This window comes from Vicia villosa, linkage group LG5 (genome assembly GCF_029867415.1).
Source record: "Vicia villosa cultivar HV-30 ecotype Madison, WI linkage group LG5, Vvil1.0, whole genome shotgun sequence".
Lineage (NCBI taxonomy): Eukaryota > Viridiplantae > Streptophyta > Magnoliopsida > Fabales > Fabaceae > Vicia > Vicia villosa.
Window position 1 is genome coordinate 140,308,005 of NC_081184.1, and position 20,181 is coordinate 140,328,185.

At 33.7% G+C, this 20,181-nt stretch overlaps 2 protein-coding genes across 2 annotated transcripts; both read right to left on the reverse strand.

Moving 5' to 3' along the window:
• Nucleotides 1-908: 908 nt before the first annotated feature.
• On the reverse strand, nucleotides 909-12,212 carry LOC131605602 (uncharacterized). The gene is made up of 6 exons (XM_058877940.1): nucleotides 12,161-12,212; nucleotides 12,003-12,118; nucleotides 10,090-10,290; nucleotides 9,734-9,929; nucleotides 9,460-9,545; nucleotides 909-1,190 (listed from the first exon to the last, which is right to left on the reverse strand). The coding sequence occupies exons 1-6, from the start codon at nucleotides 12,210-12,212 to the stop codon at nucleotides 909-911; spliced, it is 933 nt and encodes a 310-aa protein (XP_058733923.1).
• A 4,623-nt stretch (nucleotides 12,213-16,835) lies between these two features.
• Nucleotides 16,836-18,627, reverse strand: LOC131607554 (F-box/FBD/LRR-repeat protein At5g53840-like). The gene is made up of 4 exons (XM_058879547.1): nucleotides 17,723-18,627; nucleotides 17,299-17,601; nucleotides 17,134-17,183; nucleotides 16,836-17,093 (listed from the first exon to the last, which is right to left on the reverse strand). Exons 1-4 carry the CDS (start codon nucleotides 18,599-18,601, stop codon nucleotides 16,955-16,957), a joined length of 1,371 nt encoding a protein of 456 aa, XP_058735530.1. The 5' UTR covers nucleotides 18,602-18,627; the 3' UTR covers nucleotides 16,836-16,954.
• Nucleotides 18,628-20,181: the final 1,554 nt, after the last annotated feature.

Below are 20,181 nucleotides of genomic sequence, written 5' to 3' on the forward strand. Positions count from 1 at the left end.
TCAGCTCACTTTTGCAAAATTTTCTCCAAACATAAATCACTTTACCTTTAACTCACTTTTATCCAGAATCAATTTTACATAATCAATTCACTCAAAATCATTTTTTTTCACTGCAGAACCAAACACACGCGACATCTTTCAATAGGGAGTCTAATAATAAGATAGGTGATAGTAATGATGCATCATCCCATCCCAACACCTTAGTGGGACATTGGCCTGAGTTAGAAAGATAAGGTCACTTTCAACAATGTGTGTATTTTTCTCAACCGAACCATTTTGGTGGTGAGCATGACGCCGATCAGTTTGCACATCATTTATTTTACATCCAAATTGCATGGTTAATGAATATCCAGATAAACAAAATAAAAACTTTTCCAAGATATGAAAACAACCAATACATATAAAGTGAACCAAAACCAATTCAGTGCATTCAAGACTAAAAATTCAAAAAACCCAACCTTAAAAAGAATGAACCAGTTTACCTTATCACAAACAGCCCAATAACTAAATACAAGAATTTGGATATTTGCACACAATTTCATCTGGCTCTGATAACATATTGTCAACCATGCATGTTTGAAAGAGCAATACGGTTTCCAGGCAGTGGGTATATTTCAAAATTACCACTTAACTAAAACAAAGGAAATTCAAAAGCAACTAAATCAAGAAAGCCTAAATTATGTTTTTATTTTAAAACTAGATCAGAATGACTTGCAAGCAAAAACAACACGCAGTTGAACCAACTCCAAATACGCCAACAAAAGCCACTAAATCACAGGCTTCTTTACTGATTTGAAGTATACATTGTTTCCTATTTTTAATTGATAATTTTAGTAAACGGAGGACAAATAAACTATAGAATAATATACATTAAGTTGGATAAGACTCTTCAACAAGCCCTCGTACTATTAATTGTTTTTAATGTCAACCTTTGCAGATGGCGAGTTTTGAAGCAAAAAGTCTACCACTCCATCAGGTATGGGGGTTGGTTGCAAGCCTGCCTTGAACGCTTTTCGTAACTTGGCAGCTTCTTTACGTGACTTGGCAGTAGCTTTCTTTAACATGGCATCTTTCACCATGTAGGGTAATCCCATTTGATGACTATCTGATTCAAGTTTAATTTCCATGAACTTCAAATTACTTAAAGAAGCGAGCTTAACCTCAAATAAACCCGGAACTAGGGAGAGAATCTAAACAGTAAGGATTGAGTGTTAGGATAAGTTATGCAAGTCAATTGATTCTAAACAAAATTTAAAAATAAAATAAAGAGCTCTGGTAGAGTAAAACCAAGGCCATAAAACATGAAAAGGTACCCGAAGAGTGGATGAGGAGACTCTCAATGATTTTACATTGACAAGGTTTAGCAGCCAACTGAATTCATAGGAGGCTTATCCCATCCTGAATACACTTCTGCATTAATATTTACATTGATCAAGAGCATGTAGTGCAGTTGAGGTATCACGAAGAATCAAAATGTTAGACACAAATAGGGCAAAACGCTTCTTAGTGTTAAATGTTGAAGAATCCAGTATAAGAGTTGAAATACATTTCCAGAGATGTTTCCATAAAAAATGACAAAATGTGAAGGATAATACAATCGGGCAAGTCACTCAGCCTGTCTTCACCTTGTTTGTTTACATCATTTTCTTCATTTTCATTATCATAGAGTCTTGTTTTCTTCATCTTTTCTAAAATCTCGGTTTTTTCAATTAAATCCAACACGCGCCACATTTTATCTTCATAAGCATAAATAGGAAAAAAATTGAAATTATATTATGAAATAAGCAAATTTCACCTTTTAAATTCATTAAATAATAAATGTATTTGAACAATTTGAAAGAAAAACCCTAGAAAGTAATTTGAAGTTCAGTCGGAGAATGAAATTGAAATACCTCGCCGTTGAAGTTCAGTTGGGATTTCTGCGATGGATTGGAACGCAGCGGTAAGGATTAATAAAAAACGTGCATAACCTGTTTTCTAGGGTTAGTTATTTTAATTTTGTGCGAGGGAAAAATATTGACGAGGAGAAAATTGGTGTGAATTGTTGTCAACTGCTATTACATGTAGGGTGAGAATAGGGTCTTCATGACTATAGCTTAACTTACTCAAGAAGACTAAGGAGTGGAAATAGGTTAGGCCAAATCAGACTTTGTCAAGCCTGAACCTGTAAAAAAAAATAAGCATAAGTCTGACCTATAGCATGTCGTAGACTTATTTTTTAGGCCTGAGTCTGACTTTTTCGAAGGCCTTGTTAGCCTATATAAAAGCCTATTTGTTTTAGACATATGTATATAAACAATTAAAATAATGTTTAAATAGACTAACAAACTAAAAGATCAAGAGACTAAAAATTTATTTGCATTGACTTATTTTAACTTACCTCTTAGCATAAGTTCTAGGAGACTATTTGTTCAAGAGAACTTATGAAAACAATGTTCGTCAAATATTTTCATCTTATTTTCACAAGTTCTTCAAGATAACCAAATTTTATTTATGTATTTTAACTCAAAGTATAAAACACATCATAATGATAATAAAAAATATTCATATTTATTTAAATAGGCCGGCCTGATAGGCTTAAAAGACTTCTTTTAGGGTCTGAGGCCAAACCTTTTTAACTAAATAGACTTATAAAAAATTAAGCATAAGCCTTTTCTATTTAAAAATAATGTATGGCCTGGCCTGAGCCTATATAGGCTAGCATGTAGGCCCCTGTTATTAGTCTGACCTATTTCCATCCCTAAGGCCAGGTCTGTTTAATAAAAAGGTTAGACTTAGATTTTTTTAAAAGTCTATTTTATTAAATTGATCAGACCTAAGCTATTGAAAAAGCCTATGAAGCCTTATAGATCGACCTATATTTTCATATATATTAGAGATATGCTAAATAGGTTGGCCGACCTATATTTTCATATATATATAGAGATATGCTAAATAAGTTGGCCCATGTATGCATATATATTAGAAAAAAGGCTAAATCGGCAAGCCTATGTATACATATATATTAAAATAAAAGCTAAATAGGTTGTCTTATATATGCATATATAGGCCGATCTATAAGACTTCTTAAATAATATGGATTATAATTGAAAACTTTAATGAGAAACATGCTTTTAAATATACTTTCAGGTCAGGTCAGACTTTTAAAGCACTTGTCAGGTCAGGCCAAAAAAATAAGCCTATGATAAACTATAGACCAGGCTTAGGTCTTTTAAGTTTATCGTATGTCAGACTCAGACCTTCCAAAGCTTAGCATATTTCCGTCATTTTTTTTATAAATATTTTGTCATTATTGTTTTGAAGAAAAAAATCATTTCTAAATTTCTAAATATTTCCTTTTTGTAACCAGATAAAAAGAGTCATACTAACTAGTGTTCCAGGTACTGAATAAATATTTCAAATAAAAAAATATTCTAAGAGTTAAAAGATAGTGCATTGACAATGTAAAATAATTTTACAATGTCATCTAATAAAAAGTCATTAATCTGCTATGTCATTATTATTTTTAAAATAAAAAAATAATTTAATTAGATATATGGTGGGGATTGATTGACAATGTAAAAATATTTTACACTGTCATTGCATCACCCCTTTTCTCATATTCTAAATTCAATGTATTGAATACGCACAATATTATTTAGAAAAGTTAATTATTGATATTTTTAATGTATTGAATACATATATTTTGGATAAAAATATATATCTTTCTTTACTTAAATAATATTCAACTTATTGTTTTAATCTCTTAATCAGTATTTAAGAATCACTCGTCGATATTTTTCTTTAAATGATATATATATATATATATATATATATATATATATATATATATATATATATATATATATATATATATATATATATATATATATATATATATATATATATATATATACTTGAATATATTAATTAATCGTATAGATATATTTTATTAATGCATTCAATCAAATTATATCATTAAATATTTGTTGACATTTTATTTTAAAAAATAATTTTAAAAAAAAATCATATGATATGATTTAACTTTTGTCTCTTTTTAAATGGTATGTTAACGAAGAGACTTTAGAAGGACTAAAGACCGTTTGCTATCAAGACTCTCATTTATATGCATATTGGTTACTCTTTGAAAGCTTATTCGCCCCAAGTATTCCACTGCTTAAAGAAGTTAATTATGTGTAGATTTGTGGTGTTCATTGATAGATTAGTTGATTTAGATTCGATGATGTATATTTGTTAGTAGTTGGTGTTTTAGCATTTGATTTGGCATGCGATAGAGTGCTATGGCATGTGATAGAGTGGTACGTGCAATGAAAACACTTTAACGTTCAAGTTAGTGATTATCAAATATAGTAAAAAATATTTTAGGTTAAAAAAAGTGTGCATCTTTATTTGATGTATTGTCCTTCCATTTATAGTCATATTATAGGGTTTTGGGGTCTAAAATCTTATTTTGGCAGAATAATTGTCAAAGAAACATGTGTCAGGATATTATTGTGCTTTGATTTGACAACGACTTTCAATCATCCACCTCGATAAGGTGTTTTTTCATGGAAGATCCTTGCGTGTTCCTAAAATTATAGACTATTCTTCTCCTAGACATCTATATTTCAGTCTGTTGATATTTTAGCCTCGATCCAACGATCTTTAGCTTTTGAGGATCAAACTAGTCTTCTCCGTACGGGTCGATTCTCTTAATGGGTTGTTTAAACATACTCGTCGGCTAGGCGAGAACAATAGTTTCTAAGCCTGGTCCAACGGAGTCGGGGTGTGTTTACTGTTGTTTTTAGTAAACAATCACGAGTTTAGTTCACTTAAGAGATTAACTCAAAAAATACCGAGGATATATTGTGCCAAGAATAAATGTAAAAAAAAAATGTCTATTTTGGGTATTAGGGTGTTTGAATAATAAATAATTGGATATAGAAAATAAACTTTGGAAAGAGATAGTAGACAAGACACAAAGTAAATGACATTTAATGTAAATGTTTTGAATACAAAAGGTTTTATGAAAAGTTTAATATATCTCACAAAAATTTTCGTTCGATGACTTGTGTACTTTAGTTTTATAGAGAATGTGTGAGGATTTGCGACCTTGAGTACAATGCATAAACTTCTATTATATATTGACCGTACCTGATCAAACTGGACCGTCAATGGTCTTCAATAGTTGAACTTTGAGTGAATGGGGGTGTACCTGCAAGGTAATCCGATGCCAAAGTGAGAAGAGAGAGCAATATGAGTGCAAGTACAAGGTAAGAGTGATAATGAATGAAGTTACCTGACCCTCTAGTGAAAGAGGGTATTTATAGCCCCCAACACTGGGCCAAGATCTCCATATTAAACTAGATGCCCAGACCTAAAATAGAGATTGCTAGGATTTTACGTGTGTAGTGGAGACCAGCACGTCGTCCCCATCATGGGTCAACCGTTCCGAGGTTTTAGGGGAGACGCGGTCTTCTCGTGAATGCGTAGATTCCGTCCTATTCGGAGGGTTGGAGATAGAATAAACCCTACGAGGATGAGGGTCTTCGAAGGGACAACGGACGAGAGTCTTGCTCGATACCATGAAGGCGGTCTTGCTCGGGGAAATAGTGGCCTTGTCAGGTTTAGCTTGGAGCGGTCCCTGCCCGGTTTGCGAGCAAGTGTAAAACCAGGCGACGAGGCGCTCGATTGGGCCTTCCTTTGGTTAGGATGAATTTGGGCCTTGTGCTATGTTTGGGCCACGCATAGGCCCAGTCCAGAACAGGAGCCCCCCAAGTCGCAGCTCCTAGGCAAGGAGCTGTAATTTTATACTCTACTTTGTGGCTTTGACTGATCTGCGTTCGATAGAAGTTCCTCGTCTGAGGTTGTGATCGGGCAAAGCGCATCCAGAAGAGCGGGAGGTGCCTGCGGGGAGGATAAGATGCTCGTTGATGACTGAAGAGATGGTATGGTAGTGTGTGGCAGACACTTTAGATGACGTGGCGGTGCATTACATGAGCAATGATAACCTAGGGTCTAGGGTCATCATGTGGCGTGCGGGTAGGCGGCGTCGTGTCAACCGACGTGACGTTTCGTCTTCCGCGAAAGCTCTATATAAAAAGGGGTTTTACCCTCATTTTAGGGTTTACGCTCTTCGCTTGCCCCCAAATTTTCCCTGCTCTCAGCTACTTTGCCGCTACAACAACCGTTGTTTCTTCCGTTCTCTCCGCTGCAACAATTTGCATTTTCCCTCGGGAGATTGATGTATCTCCTCGGTCTGTTCATATCGTAGCCCACGAAACTCATTTTTTTTCCTGTGAAATTCACCTTTTGCTTGGGGAATTCATCTTTTTTCTTGGGGAATTCATCTTTTCCTTCGCAAAGTACATGTTTTGGCTTGAGAGATTCGTAACTCGCTCACTAACTTCATGCATTCGCTTGTGGCATTCATAGATATTTTTGATTGAGTTTGACTTTCTCGATTTGTTAGTACCTGACCTCAGGCCTGTGAAGGGCTTTACTCGTGAAGTATACGAGTTTTTGCCTGTCGGGAGTTTCGCGTATCAGAGTCGTGCTGACAGCCTCGACTGAGACCAATAGGTAGAGATACAATGTCTTCCCGTTCTCTGGTCCAGACAGGACCGGAGGTTGCGAGAGGGCTTGTTTGAGATGGAGGAGCGCCTTTTCGCACTCGTCGGTCCATTCAAAGGTTGCCTCCTTTCATAGGAGTTTGAAGATGGAAGTGCGTGCTGGGAAGATTTCACAACAAATCAGGATAGCGATGTTAGCATTCCGTTGAGCGTTTGGATTGATTTTTTTCATGCTGGGAGGGGGGAACTCGGAGAATGCTCGACATTTATCGGGGTTGACTTTGATTCCTCGTTTGGTTAGGTAGAAACCGAGGAATTTACGTGCTTGCACTCCGAAGGTGCACTTCTCCGGGTTGAATCTCATTTTATATTTCCTCGCCTAGTCGAAGACTCTTCTGAGATGGGTGGTGTGGTCGACCTCCTCCCTCGATTTTACAATCATGTCGTCCATGTAGACTTCGAAGGTGTCTCCTATCTCGTCGAGGAACACTTTGCTCATCATCCGTTGGTAAGTTGCTCCGGTGTTTTTGAGATTACGTTATAGTAGTTATTGCCCGACTCAGTCATGTAGGCCGTGCACTATTTGTTGCACTTCGCCATGAGTATTTGATTATAACCTAAATAAGCATCCATAAAAGACAACAATTTATAGCCGGCCGAGTTGTCGACCAACCTATCAATGTTAGGTAATGGATAAACATCTTTGGGACAATCCCGTGGCTGCCAACTGGATTTATTTATTTTTTATAAATTTAATTTTTTTAAAAAAATTATTTTTATTATTATTATTTTTTCATGTTAGCCAAATTTTTTTAATTATTAAATTATTAAAAATACAATTATTTCATGTTCCACGTATTAGAATTGTAAGCTTAAACATTTAAATGTTAAGACATCAAAATTTTTGCAAGAGAAAAGAGAAAAGAGTTTAATGGATATATTAATTTTTCAATAATTAATTAGATTTATTTTTACTTTCAATTTATTATTATTAAATATTAAAATATATTTATTTTTCAGTTTAATATATTTTTTTTTTACTAAAAAGATATTCATTCATTCAAATTGAAAAATACATCGATCATTACAAATTTAAGATCGCTAAAAAGGGAAAAAGGTGAATCTGCAAACAATCTTGCAACACCTAGGTTAATAGCATACAACGGCAAACTGAAAGTGCCTACAAATATATATGACAAAATAAAAGTCACCAGAATATTCATACTTCTGGATCTGCAACATTGACGCCCAAGTCTTCCTCAAATCTGCAATGATTTGAAGTAAATGTGTCAATCTGAACCAACAAACACCGTACTAAGACGGGAAAACCAACAAACACCGTACTAAGACGGGAAAACCAACAAACACCGTACTAAGACAGGAAAACCAACAAACACCGCACAAGACGATGAAAACTTAAAAACACACAAAAGAAGAAGCAAATCTATATGGATAACCACTTATTTAAATAAAAAGAGAAAGAAAACGGTGTTGAGGGAGGGGTGATTTCTAGCAAAAAAATGGCCAAAAACCACCCCTACGTTGGAATAATGAAAAGAGAGAAAAGTTTAGAGATCTTCAGTTTAATATATTTAATATTAGTTTTATTTACGTTCAAATTATTTAATATTAGTTTTATTTACGTTCAAATTATTATTAAAATTTTTTTTATTCAACATGATAAATTATTTAGTTTATTGTATAATAAATTTATTTACATATTTAAATATTCACTTTATTTACTTTTCGTTTATTAAATATGTACTTTATAAAATAAACTGAATATTATTTAACTGAAATATATATATATATATATATATATATATATATATATATAAACTTAATAAACATATTAATATCAAAATATTATATATATTAAATATTTTAATATTTCAATTTATTAAAAAATATATTTACGTTTCAATTTATTAAAAAAATAGTTACGTTTAATATGTCAGTTATTTTATATTTAAAAAATTGAAATAATATATTAAGATATTATTTAGGTTCAAAAATATCAAAATTTGGAATCATTATTTCAATTTTGATATTATTTACAGGGTTTAACCCAAATTTTTTTTAATGTCAAAATTTTAAAGAATTACTTAATTTTGAAGATATTTCAATTTTTTTTCATAAAAATCATTTTTAAGATATAACTTTATGAAAAAAATTGTGATTTCGATTATATTTTGATTTTCAATAATGTATGTTTATGTTATAGGATGTTAAATTTTATTCTTAAAATTTTAAAAAAAATCTATTTTTTTAAAATTAAAACAAAGAGGCTCAAAATATCATATGCTTGCCAACTAAGTATGCTGATTGTGATAAAATTGGGATTGAGAGGCTAAAGTAACTTTTAGCACAAGCCAAAATAGATCTATTCTAGTTTAATCCAATTATTTTTTCCTTAGGAAATGAAGAGTTTGGTAAATCAACATTTAAAGTTTATTCTAAAAGTTTCTTTCTTTTTTGGTATAATTAATTCTAAAAGTTTCTGATAATGAAATAATTGTGTCCGATCCTTCCATTGTGGCAACTAAATGGCGTTACAAAACTTTACAAATGAAGAAGGTTTTAGTTTCCTTAGTCATTTGCATTGTAAGCAACACAATCATGTTAATATGTCAAGAAAGCATAACAACACCATTTGCAACAGAAGGCAAAAAAAAAATTACTAAAATCATGAAATTTCAATGAGTATGTAGAGCTAACAGTTTCTTTTTGTTGAGAAATTTGTACAATAGAGAAGATAAACCTCGAATTGTCAGGATCAGAACAAATTCATACAGTGAAAAACACACATATTAAAGGCAGATAATTTGATTTGTACCATACAATATGGCTTCAAAATGAAGAGTTCACAGAGAGAGTACATGTACCTTAACTTCATTTGATGATTTACCATCCAAAAGGCAGAAAAAGCAACACTATCAGTTGTCACTGCAAAAAAGTTTACTACTTGAGTATAACAAAACAAGAGAACAATAACTGAATAGAAAAGATCCAAAACTGATTAAAGTATAGATAGATACCTCCGTTTTCATTCTTGGACAATTATCTAACACGCTATCTCATTATTAAGATGGATATGTCCACATGAAAACAACTAATGGCCCCCAAAAATAAGTAAAAGAAACTTGGAAGGGGGTATATCAAATGCATGTAAGGAATGTCACCTTTTTCATTGGGAGATGCAGCAGTGGCAAGCTCAGAATCAGAAGCAGACTCGGCAGCAGCTTTCTTTAACATGGCGTCTTTCATCAATAGTAATAAAGATCCATTATGAAGTGGTACCAGTTCTACTTCCAATGACTTCAAGTTACACAAAGAAAGGAGCTTAACCTCCAATAAATTAGGAACTAAGGAGAGAATCTATGAAACGAGGATGAATTAAGATAAGTTTTATGCAAGTCATTTGAATTTCAACAAAATTAAAAGAACACACAATCCTCCTAAGAATAGAGTAAAAAATAAAGTTTGAAAACATGATAAGGACCTTGAGGAGATTGACAAGATTTTGTGCATCCATTACCTTACAATTACGAAGGACCAAAGTATTCAACTTGGTAAAGGCCAAAAAGGGCTCAATACAACTGTTTTCACCACCACAAAAGGCAAAGTATGTTAGATCTAACCTAGTCAGTGCAGGCAAATTCAAAGATTTCGGTAAAAGTATTTCTGTAGAAACATAAAGACTTGTAGGGTAAGCCTTAAGCTTAAGAGACGTAAGAGCCTGACAAGAAGAAACACAGTTGAGAATGCAATGACTATCACGATCGAGGTGTGTGTTATGGGAGCAAACATAGTTTAAAATCTATTTAAGAAGTCGACGCTCAATAAAGCGTAGGTCGATAGCACGAAGTGCAGTTGAGGTATCACGGAGAGACAAACTCTTACAGACGGCAAAATGCGGAACAATGTTAGCAAGATAAGAGATGAAATACATTTCGAGATGTTTCCATATTATGGACAAAACACAAGTTCGGACGACATGTGATTTCCCCGATGGATAGGAACGCCGCAGCATGCAGTCACAAAAAATGGATTGAAACGAGTATATCCATGCCTGCTTTCTAGGGTTTAGGGTTCGCTATTTTCATTTTGTGCAGCGGAAAAATTGGTGGGAACTGCTATTGCAATGGCGAGGGTCGTGGGACAGGGCCGTCTTTGAGGGCGTGCTAGGTGGACTACCGCGCAAAGCCTCAATTTTTTACGATTAAATTGTAACTAAATAGGGCCTCGTAAATCTTTTCCACTTTTAAAATGAGGTTAAATAAGGCCTCTAATTATTTTGTAATGGTTAAAATATGACTGATTTACAAAGGGCCTCCAAAAAATTGAGACGACCTTGTCGTGGGAGGCCTTTTATATGTCATTATTGTTTTAAAATATTTTTCAATTTTCATTTGTGGAATTTTATATGGCTTATTAATTCCAAGTAGCTAGCAACCGTTTGGTCTTTTTGGTTATTTAGGAATGGTGTGCGTTTTCGGAAGGAAGCTTGGAGCATTAACAATACCGTTTGGAACATCAAGTTCTTGGTTTGGAAATGGTCTTTTTGTGGAAAGATTACTCATCCCAATTATTCTTTTTACGATTTTAGTAAGGATCCGCTCTTCTTTTTTTCGTAAGGGTAATTGGTGTGTAATTTTTCTTTTTGTCGGGCTTTCCCGCTCTTCCTTTGTAATCGGGTTGGAGAACCCTTAGTTCTCCGTATAATATAATTTCTTGATTACAAAAAAAAAAATTCCAAGTAGCATTGGACCTCCATGTAGATTAGTGAACTTCTCAAACCAGAACTTATTTAGTGTCATATGGAAGGAACACCCATAATCCATAATCCATTCTCTATCAGATTTCCAAAGGCTGCCATTAAAACTTCTGCAGATTTATAGTCATCTTGGACTATAGTTGTATTTCCTCCTTCCTTTGATTTGTGATAATTGTAACCATACTTCCTTTCACGATAGAGACTTTGAATGTGACCTTCCTTCTTACAATGGTTAGATCTTACATTACCGCAATTTTCGAACAATGGCTTTGATTTATTCTTCGCATAGTTGTTTTTCCTGGTTTGTTTCCCTCATACTATTAAACCTTCACCACTCATAGAAGACATTTGCTCATTTTCAATTCCTTTGAGTTCAAAGTTGATTTAACTTTTACTTAGGACAAAAATTCTTTTTCATACAAGATAATTTCTTTGAATGAGAGAAAGACTTAGGTAAAGAACACAATATCAAGAGGGCCTGCTCTTCATCATTAATTTCACATTTATATTTTCTAGATCAAAAATTAGTATATTGAAGATATCCAATTTAGATTCAACAGGTAGATCTTCTTGCATCTTAAATGAATATAAAGATTTCTTTAGATAAAGATGATTTATCAGAGATTTGACCAAATTCTAGATGTTGTGTTCTCCTTTGAGACCTGTCTTAGTACCTTGTCTCTAAGACTCAATATGATAGCACTATGAGCTTTACCCATCAAGATCTTTTTTTCCTTTTCCTCCAGTTTCACATCAAGAGCAGTTTCACCTCTCGAAGCTTCTTCAAAACCTTGATGAGCATGCAATACTCACATGTTCAATAGCCATAAACCAAACTCATTTTGGCTCGCAAACTTTTCAACCTCATACTTCACAGATGCCATGTTGGAATCGATCTATGCTCATCGCACCAATTATGAATATTTTATTCTTGTACAATTGATCAAATAATACCTTAAGATCAAGACAAATATAACTTTAACAATAAAGACTAAGAGAACAAAAGAGAGAAGAAGAGAAATCTGCATGAAATAACCACTATCTTGCTATTGATGAATACTGATTCCACAAAACAATCTTGAAGTACTATATATAGTTTTGTTTACAAGATTACAAAGCCAATACAATGTGAGATCGACATTAAAGAACCTATACACATTATATGATATTTATAGCTAACTAGACTTAATCTAACCTAATCTTAACTAGGAATAGTAAATAGTTAAGTGGTAAAAAATTTTAAATGAACATCATCATAGTTGATTGAACACATCCCTACAATATGTGTCATATTAAGAAATGAATTAATAGTACTTGAACAATGTCGATCATAAGTGTAGTGAATTTAAAAAGTAATGCAATAAGTGTTTCTCAATCTATCATTATTAAAGATTTTGTAGCTAATTAGGAAGCAGTGATAGATAAATATGAGTTATAAGATAAATATGATTTAGGGTCAATGTCAAGTCGAGAATCAAAATGGATTTTGTGGAATCTCATATTTATTTTTGGAGTGATGTTTGAGTAGGTACTTCCCCTTTTAAAGAAATATTTTTGCATTATTTGAAATGTGGGTGCATGGTTTACTCTGAATTTTTAATATACGAATAAGTTTTTTAAAGATTTTAAATTCAAGTGTTTCATTAATTCTTCTACACAAAGACCAGACTTTTCATTCTAAATAAGTTTCGAAAAGTTATATGAAAAATGGGTTGGTTGGTTCTCTAATATATGTTCTACATAAAATATAATCTTCTATTAATGTTTCAAAATACTAGGTTTATTATTTTTGCAAAGAGAAACTTACCTACTATATAACTTTTTCATATCACATCAAAAGAAGAAAATTGGAGTTGGACATGGTTGTATTTTTAGATATTCTTTGTAGACGTGTTAAATGTATTCTTAAAGAAACAGATTTACAGTTCTCCATCATTAATATATATTGGGTTTAATGGATATAAATTGACAGTGAAAAAGTTTTACATTGTCATATTCAATGAAAATATTGTTGTATCATCCCAGTTATTTAAAAATAACAGTATAGTTTAGTAGAATATATGGTCGTGATTGGTTGACAGTGTAAAACATTTTTACACTGTCAATATATCATTCATTCTCTCATATATATTTTACGTCACGGAAATATTTATGAAAAAAATAATAAAGTTATAGAATTGATGAGATATAAATTTACAAGAAGGATGCAATAATTTTTTTTAGCACTTTTGATTATTTCTATAGAAGTATTTGGGTTTATGCCCTCTCTATTATAAAAAAAAAAAACATAACGATGTTACAATTCTATGTTTCAAAAGTTAATGGAACAACTTGATTTATTGGATCTTGAAAATTCAAATGAAGAATTTAGTAATTCTACATATTAAATTATTTAATATTTATTGTTATTCAAAATGTAATGTTGTTTTGCATCCATTAGTGCACATGTCTTCCAAGATTGTCCCCTTTCGAAATTTAAAGATTGAGAATTTTACTAATAATATTTTGATTAAAATAATATATCTGCGATGTGTTGAAGATTTTAGGCCCATTTATCTGGTGGGATGCTTATATCATTTGATTTCAAAACTCTTGGCGGGAAGAATTAGATTGGTTATTGGAAAGTTAACTTCTACTAACCAATCAACTTTTATAGAAGGAAGACAGATGTTGGATGGTGTTTTGGTTTTAAATGAGATAATTGATTTTGCTAAGAGAAATAAGAAGGAATGCTTGATTATGAAGGTGGATTTTGAAAAGGTGTATGATTGCGTTTCTTGGGGATTTCTAAGATACTTATTTGGTTGGATGGATTTTGGTCAGAAGTGGTTATCTTGGATGGAAGGTACGGTTTTCTCTAGCTCGCTTTTGGTGTTGGTCAATGGTAGTCCTACCAAGGATTTTATTGCTACCAGAGGTCTCAGACAAGGTGATCCGCTCTCCCCCTTTTTATTCTTGTTGGTGGCTAAGGGTTTATCTGGTCTTATGAAGAATGCAGTGTCGATTGGTGACTTTTGGGGGTTCCATTTTTCCGATTCTATTCGGTTTGAGTTGCTCCAATTTGCCGATGGTACGGTCATTATTTGTGATGGTTCGTGGGATAATTTGTGGTGTATTAAGGCGATTCTAAGAGGTTTTGAATTGGCGTATGGTCTTTGTTTCAAATTTAACAAGAGTAAGGTTTTTGGTATTAATATTCGTGAGGATTTTATTACTGCGGCCTCTGTGTTTTTGCCTTGTGACATCGGGAGTATTCCTTTTTCTTTCCTTGGTATTCCGGTTGGAGCTAATCACAGAAGGAAGGATGTTTGGTCTCCTATTATTTCGAAGCTTAAATGTAGGCTTTCTTCTTGGCATGGCAAGAATTTGTCGCTTGGGGGTAAAGTCATTCTTCTGAACTCGGTTCTTAATAATATTTCAGTTTATATGCTTTCTTTTTTTAAAGCGCCGCGAATTGTTTGGGAGGAAATGGTTAAAATTCAAAAACAATTTCTGTGGGGTAAAGGAGATGATAAAAGAAAAATGTGTTAGGTTAGTTGGGACAAAGTTTGCTTGGCTAAAACGGATGGTGGGTTAGGAGTTAGGCACATGGAGTTGTTCAACTATGCCTTGATTAGTAAATGGGGGCGGCGTTGTCTTTCAGAGCGTGATGCTATTTGGTCGAACTTGTTAGATTTTAGATATGGAGATGTTGTTACTTATTTACATAAAGAGGTTCCTGTGAACAAGCTGAATAAATTCTCGTTGTGGTGGAGAGATGTTAGGACTGTGTGTAATTTGAAGTTGAATGGTCATTCTTGGTTTGATAGTTGCTTCTCTTACAAGTTGGGGTCTGGTCTCCGTTTAGAATTTTGGAATCATTGTTGGATAGGAGTTACTCCTTTGAAGTATCTTTTTCCGAATTTGTTTGGTATTTGTTCTTCGGTGGATTGTAAGGTGACTGATATGGGTTTTTGGGTTAGTGACCAGTGGATGTGGGATTTTGGCACTGATTATGTTGATTTTGTAGGTGACTTACATGAAGAGTGGCTTGGTTTGTATTCCTTGTTGGTCAGCATTGTGCCCTGTAAGGATGTGGAGGATTCAGTTGTTTGGTGGCGGAACCATGATGATTTCTCGGTTAGAAATTGTTTCCGTAGGTTGTATGGTCCGAATTCTGTAAGAATTATGGTGGATAGTGGGCATAAACAGATTCTTAGCACCATTTGGAAGGCGAAAGTTCTGAACAAAGTGAAGATTTTTGGTTGGCGCTTTATTCTTAACAGTTTACCTTCTAAAGTGGAGCTGTTTAGGAGAGGTGTCATTCATGATGCTAATTTCTTACTTTGTCTGATGTGTTCTGAGTTTGACAAAGATCTGAATCATCTCTTTTTTAGTTTTGTGGGAGCGAGGCCTGTTTGGGAGTTTGTTTTTCTCTGGCTTAAAGGAGACTATGTTACTTTTGGTCCTTTGGACCCGAAGCTTTCTTTTGTTGAACAGGTGTGTCTTACGCTTTCCTCTTTGGTCCAACATTCTTTTTCTATGTTTATTTGGCTCTTGGTTTCTTGGTGCATTTGGTGGAGTAGAAATAATATTGTTTTCAATAATAAGAGTTGGATTATTGGGGATATTCTTAATAGTATTAAATCTTTTGGTTGTGATTGGTTTTTGATCATTGTCAAAATAGGTTTAGATTTGGATAAGACTAAGTGGTTTTGTAAGGCTGCGGAGTTGGTAGATGGTTAATTTTGCCGCTTGTGGCTTTCGTTGTGTGGTCCTTTGTTTCGTTGTTTTTGTATTGGGTTTGCACCCCTTGTGCTATGTAATACAAAGTTGTTTATAAAAAAAATCTATTTTATATTTTTTTATATTTATGAATCTATGTAAGAATTATGAACATCAATTGAGACGGAGATGGAATAAAATCCTTCTACGAATGAAAATTAGATTTAACGACAACATCCTTTCATGTTGGAAATCGAAGACGATAATGAAGAATAGATTTAGCGGCAAGGAAGGAGGTGCATCTTCACCCCGCATTATTGACATCCGTATGTCCGATTCTCACTGTGTGGGAACTAAAGGACAATTCTAGTGAAGAGTAGTTTGGAAACTCTCCATAGAGAGATCCATATACTTCTTGTTAATGTAGGAGAAAATGTAGCAATAATATAAATATCTAAATTTAAATCTAACAAAATATTATATGATTTTTGCATTCAATTCATATTGAAATTGTCTATTAAAATTGATTGTCCTTGTTGAAAGTAGATTGGTTGCATCATTGTGAAAACCATCATGTTAATATGATAATTATATAAGTTCCAATTTTGCTGCAAGTTATATTTAAGTCAAAAACAAATTTATATGAAAGAAAAACCTTGAATTGTCAGGATCATCAGGACAAATTTATGGCAAAATTTAAAAGGCAGATAATATGATTTTCTTACAATACAATATGGGTTTTAAATATGAAGAGTACACAGAGAAAGTACATGTACCAAATCAAACAACACTTTCACAGAGAAGGCATTATAACCCTATAGGTGTCCACCAAATGCTTATGAAATCAAACAACATATTTAAGTAAAGTCTGTCAAACTGATAGTTTCAGTCACTTATCTAACATCTTACAACAAAGGTTCATTCATTCATAGAGAAGGCAAAATGAGAACTCTTCACTGTCCATTACCTTTTCGCCGAGACAGAGATGAATATTGGGAGATGCAGCAGCGGCAGGCTCGGCGGCAGAAGCAGGAGCAGCATCAGTAGTTGACTGGGTAACGCAGAGAGAGTCGCGGAAGTTCGGAGGAGGAAGGCCCATAGAATCGCGAACGATAATTGTTAATCTTCGCACCCTTTATAGATTCTTCAATCTGTATAGCAACAACCAATCACAAACTCTTCTTATGGTTGTTTCATTTAAAACTATCTAAACCTAGATTCTCAGAAAAAATTACCACACTCGACTCACAGTTTTAAAATAATTACCTGCTTCAGATTAAAAGCACTCGGATACTTTGTTTTGATGTTAACTTCAGTGGATGGCGAATTTTGTCGCAAGAAGTCAACTATTCCATCAGGTATGGCGGGTGGTTCCAACCATGTTTCAAATGCCTCTCTTAACTTTGCAACTTCTTCAGGAGACTTGGCAGCAGCTTTCTTTAACATGGCGTCTTCTATTAATTCTAATAAAGATCCTTCCTCAATTTGTATCAGTTTTACTTTCAATGACTTCAAGTTATGCAAAGAACGGAGCTTAACATCGAATAAATCAGGAACTAAGGAGAGAATCTAAGAAATGATGGTGAATTAAGATCAGTCTTAGGCAAGTCATTTGAAATTTAACAAAATTTAAGAAACATAAAAATCATCCTAAGAAAGTAAAAATAAAGTCCGAAAACATGATAGGTACCTGAAGAACCGTTGAAGTGACGGTCAATGACTCTACATTGGCAAAGTTTAGCAACCAGCTAAATAGAACCAAAACATCCTCCATCGAAGCTGAAAATCGTCGTGATTTGATATTTACTTTTTTAACCGAAGAAAGTCCGCTCCCACTTATTTCGAGAATATGGTCGCTACCGGTATAATTAAAGGTACAAAGACTCGGAACATATAGCTTGATTATGGCATAGAGAGATGAGTTATTATGCATAGATAAATTGACAAGTGTCTCGCTTGATATGGTGAAGACATGTGCATCGATTACATTACAATCACAAATGACCAAACTATTCAACTTGGTAAACTCTAAAAATGGGTCAGCACAACCGTCTTCATCACCGCAAAAGGCAAAATTGGTTAGATCCAAGCTGGTTAGTAAAGGCAAATTCAAAGATTTTGGAAATAATATTTCTTTAGGACCACTCCATTTAGAGCGAAGTGAAAGCTTAAGAGATGTAAGAGCCCGACATGAAGAAACACGGCTCAAAATGAGAGCAATATCACCACAGAGAGAGATTCCTAATCGTTGGAGATGGGTGCTATGGGAAGAAACACATTTTAAAAACTTATTAAGGAGTCGAGGCTCAATATTACGACGACGGCTAAGATCAAATGCATGCAGTGCAATTGAGGTATCACGGAGAGACAAAATCTTAGACATGAATACAGAAAACATCTTCAAAGTCCTAAATTCATAAGAATCCAACTTAAGACTAGGAATACGTTTCCAGAGATGTTTCCACCGGGTGGACAAAACGCAAGTTTGAACTGCAAGTTTTGTGCTCAAAAATGACAAAATGTGAAGGATAATACATTCCGGTAAGTCACTGAGTCTGTCTTTATACATATCCCCAGAGACACTAATTCTCCCAAACTTTGTCCGAATCCTGCTATGATATGATACAGATTATCAGACAAGCCTATAAAGTATTTTGAGATCTGAGGAAGGATAATAATTTAGGGCAAAAAATGAAATTCAGTTAGAGAATGTAAATAAAATACCGTGCCATTATCGTTGGTCAACGAGTTGAGACTTGTCCGATGGAACAAACGGAACGCTGCAGGACACAGTCACAATTAAATCCGCTTAGTACTGACACCTTAAGGCAGGTAGTACAAAATTCATAATCATTTACGAAAACAACAATTGAGATTCAACATGAGTATTCATATTTATTCATGTGGTCTGTATCAGAATTCTCCAACCAAAAAACAGTCTGATCATCATTGATCTCGTCAACGGATTAACAAAAAAATTGAGCTAAAATAAAAATCATATCACAATCAGCACAAAAAAAATAAGCTCATTCAATTGCAGCATATAAGAGTATATATAACCACCAAGTAAAAGAGCTAAAATATTATATAAGATAAGAAATAGGAAATTAAAAATGAAGGATTGAAGAAGTGTACGTACATAAGAGAAGCAAGGAAGAATGTTGGCGAGGATAAGCAAGCAAAACACGAAAACAATGAGGAATGTGTCAGGGGGAATAAGCAGTTTGAGTTCGGCTTTTGTGTTTGTGTTTTACGGACAGTACCTTTTATATTCATTGAATTCAAAGACAAACAACACGCAATTAAACTGTATTGTTTTTTTGTGTGTTAATTACTTAAATGTCCTTGCGAGCAATATGAACAAACTAGACATGTCAAAAAATGGGATAGTCCATCCCACCGACGAGAATTTAACTTGTCCTTCCAAAATTTAAATCTGACACTCCAATATTTTTATAATACCAAAATGTCCCTGATAAAAAGAAAGAACAAAATGGCCGAATGAAAATTTTGATAGGAGCTTAAATTTTTTTAGATAAACTACAGTTTGATTTGGAAATTTCAAAATGTGCAATTTCATATCGGAAATTTAGCACAAATTGAAATTTTCGGTAGTGTATGTACTCAAGATTTTTTAACGATCAAGATTTTGTCGACATTTTTGTTGGAATGTGATTGCACCGACAATTTTGTGTGGTCTAGAATGAAACCAAAGTTGTATAAATAAGGGTCATATAATCTTTAGAAAAACATCTCTTCCTCAATTTTTTATTAAGGTAGGAGTGTACTTCAACGGAGATAATCCTCCTCTTGAGTTCAAACTACCGGATGACACCACTTCTCTCGCCAACCTGACATTCAAGTTGAATGATTTGTTGTCTGATACCGATAACAGAAGAGTGTTAAAGATAGGATTTCGTGAAGATTATATTGATACTAATGATAGGGTGAAATACAACCTTTTTTAGTTGAAGACCGGTGAATATGTGACGATCATGTGGAAATCATTTCACCGTAGGATAACTGAGAGGCCCATCGAGTTTGATGCGAAGATTTCGAGATTTGTCGACGACATAATCAAGATGCTGAAATGTTCCAAATCATCTGGTAGTGTCTAGGTTTTTATGTTTCGTTGTTTTTAATTTATGT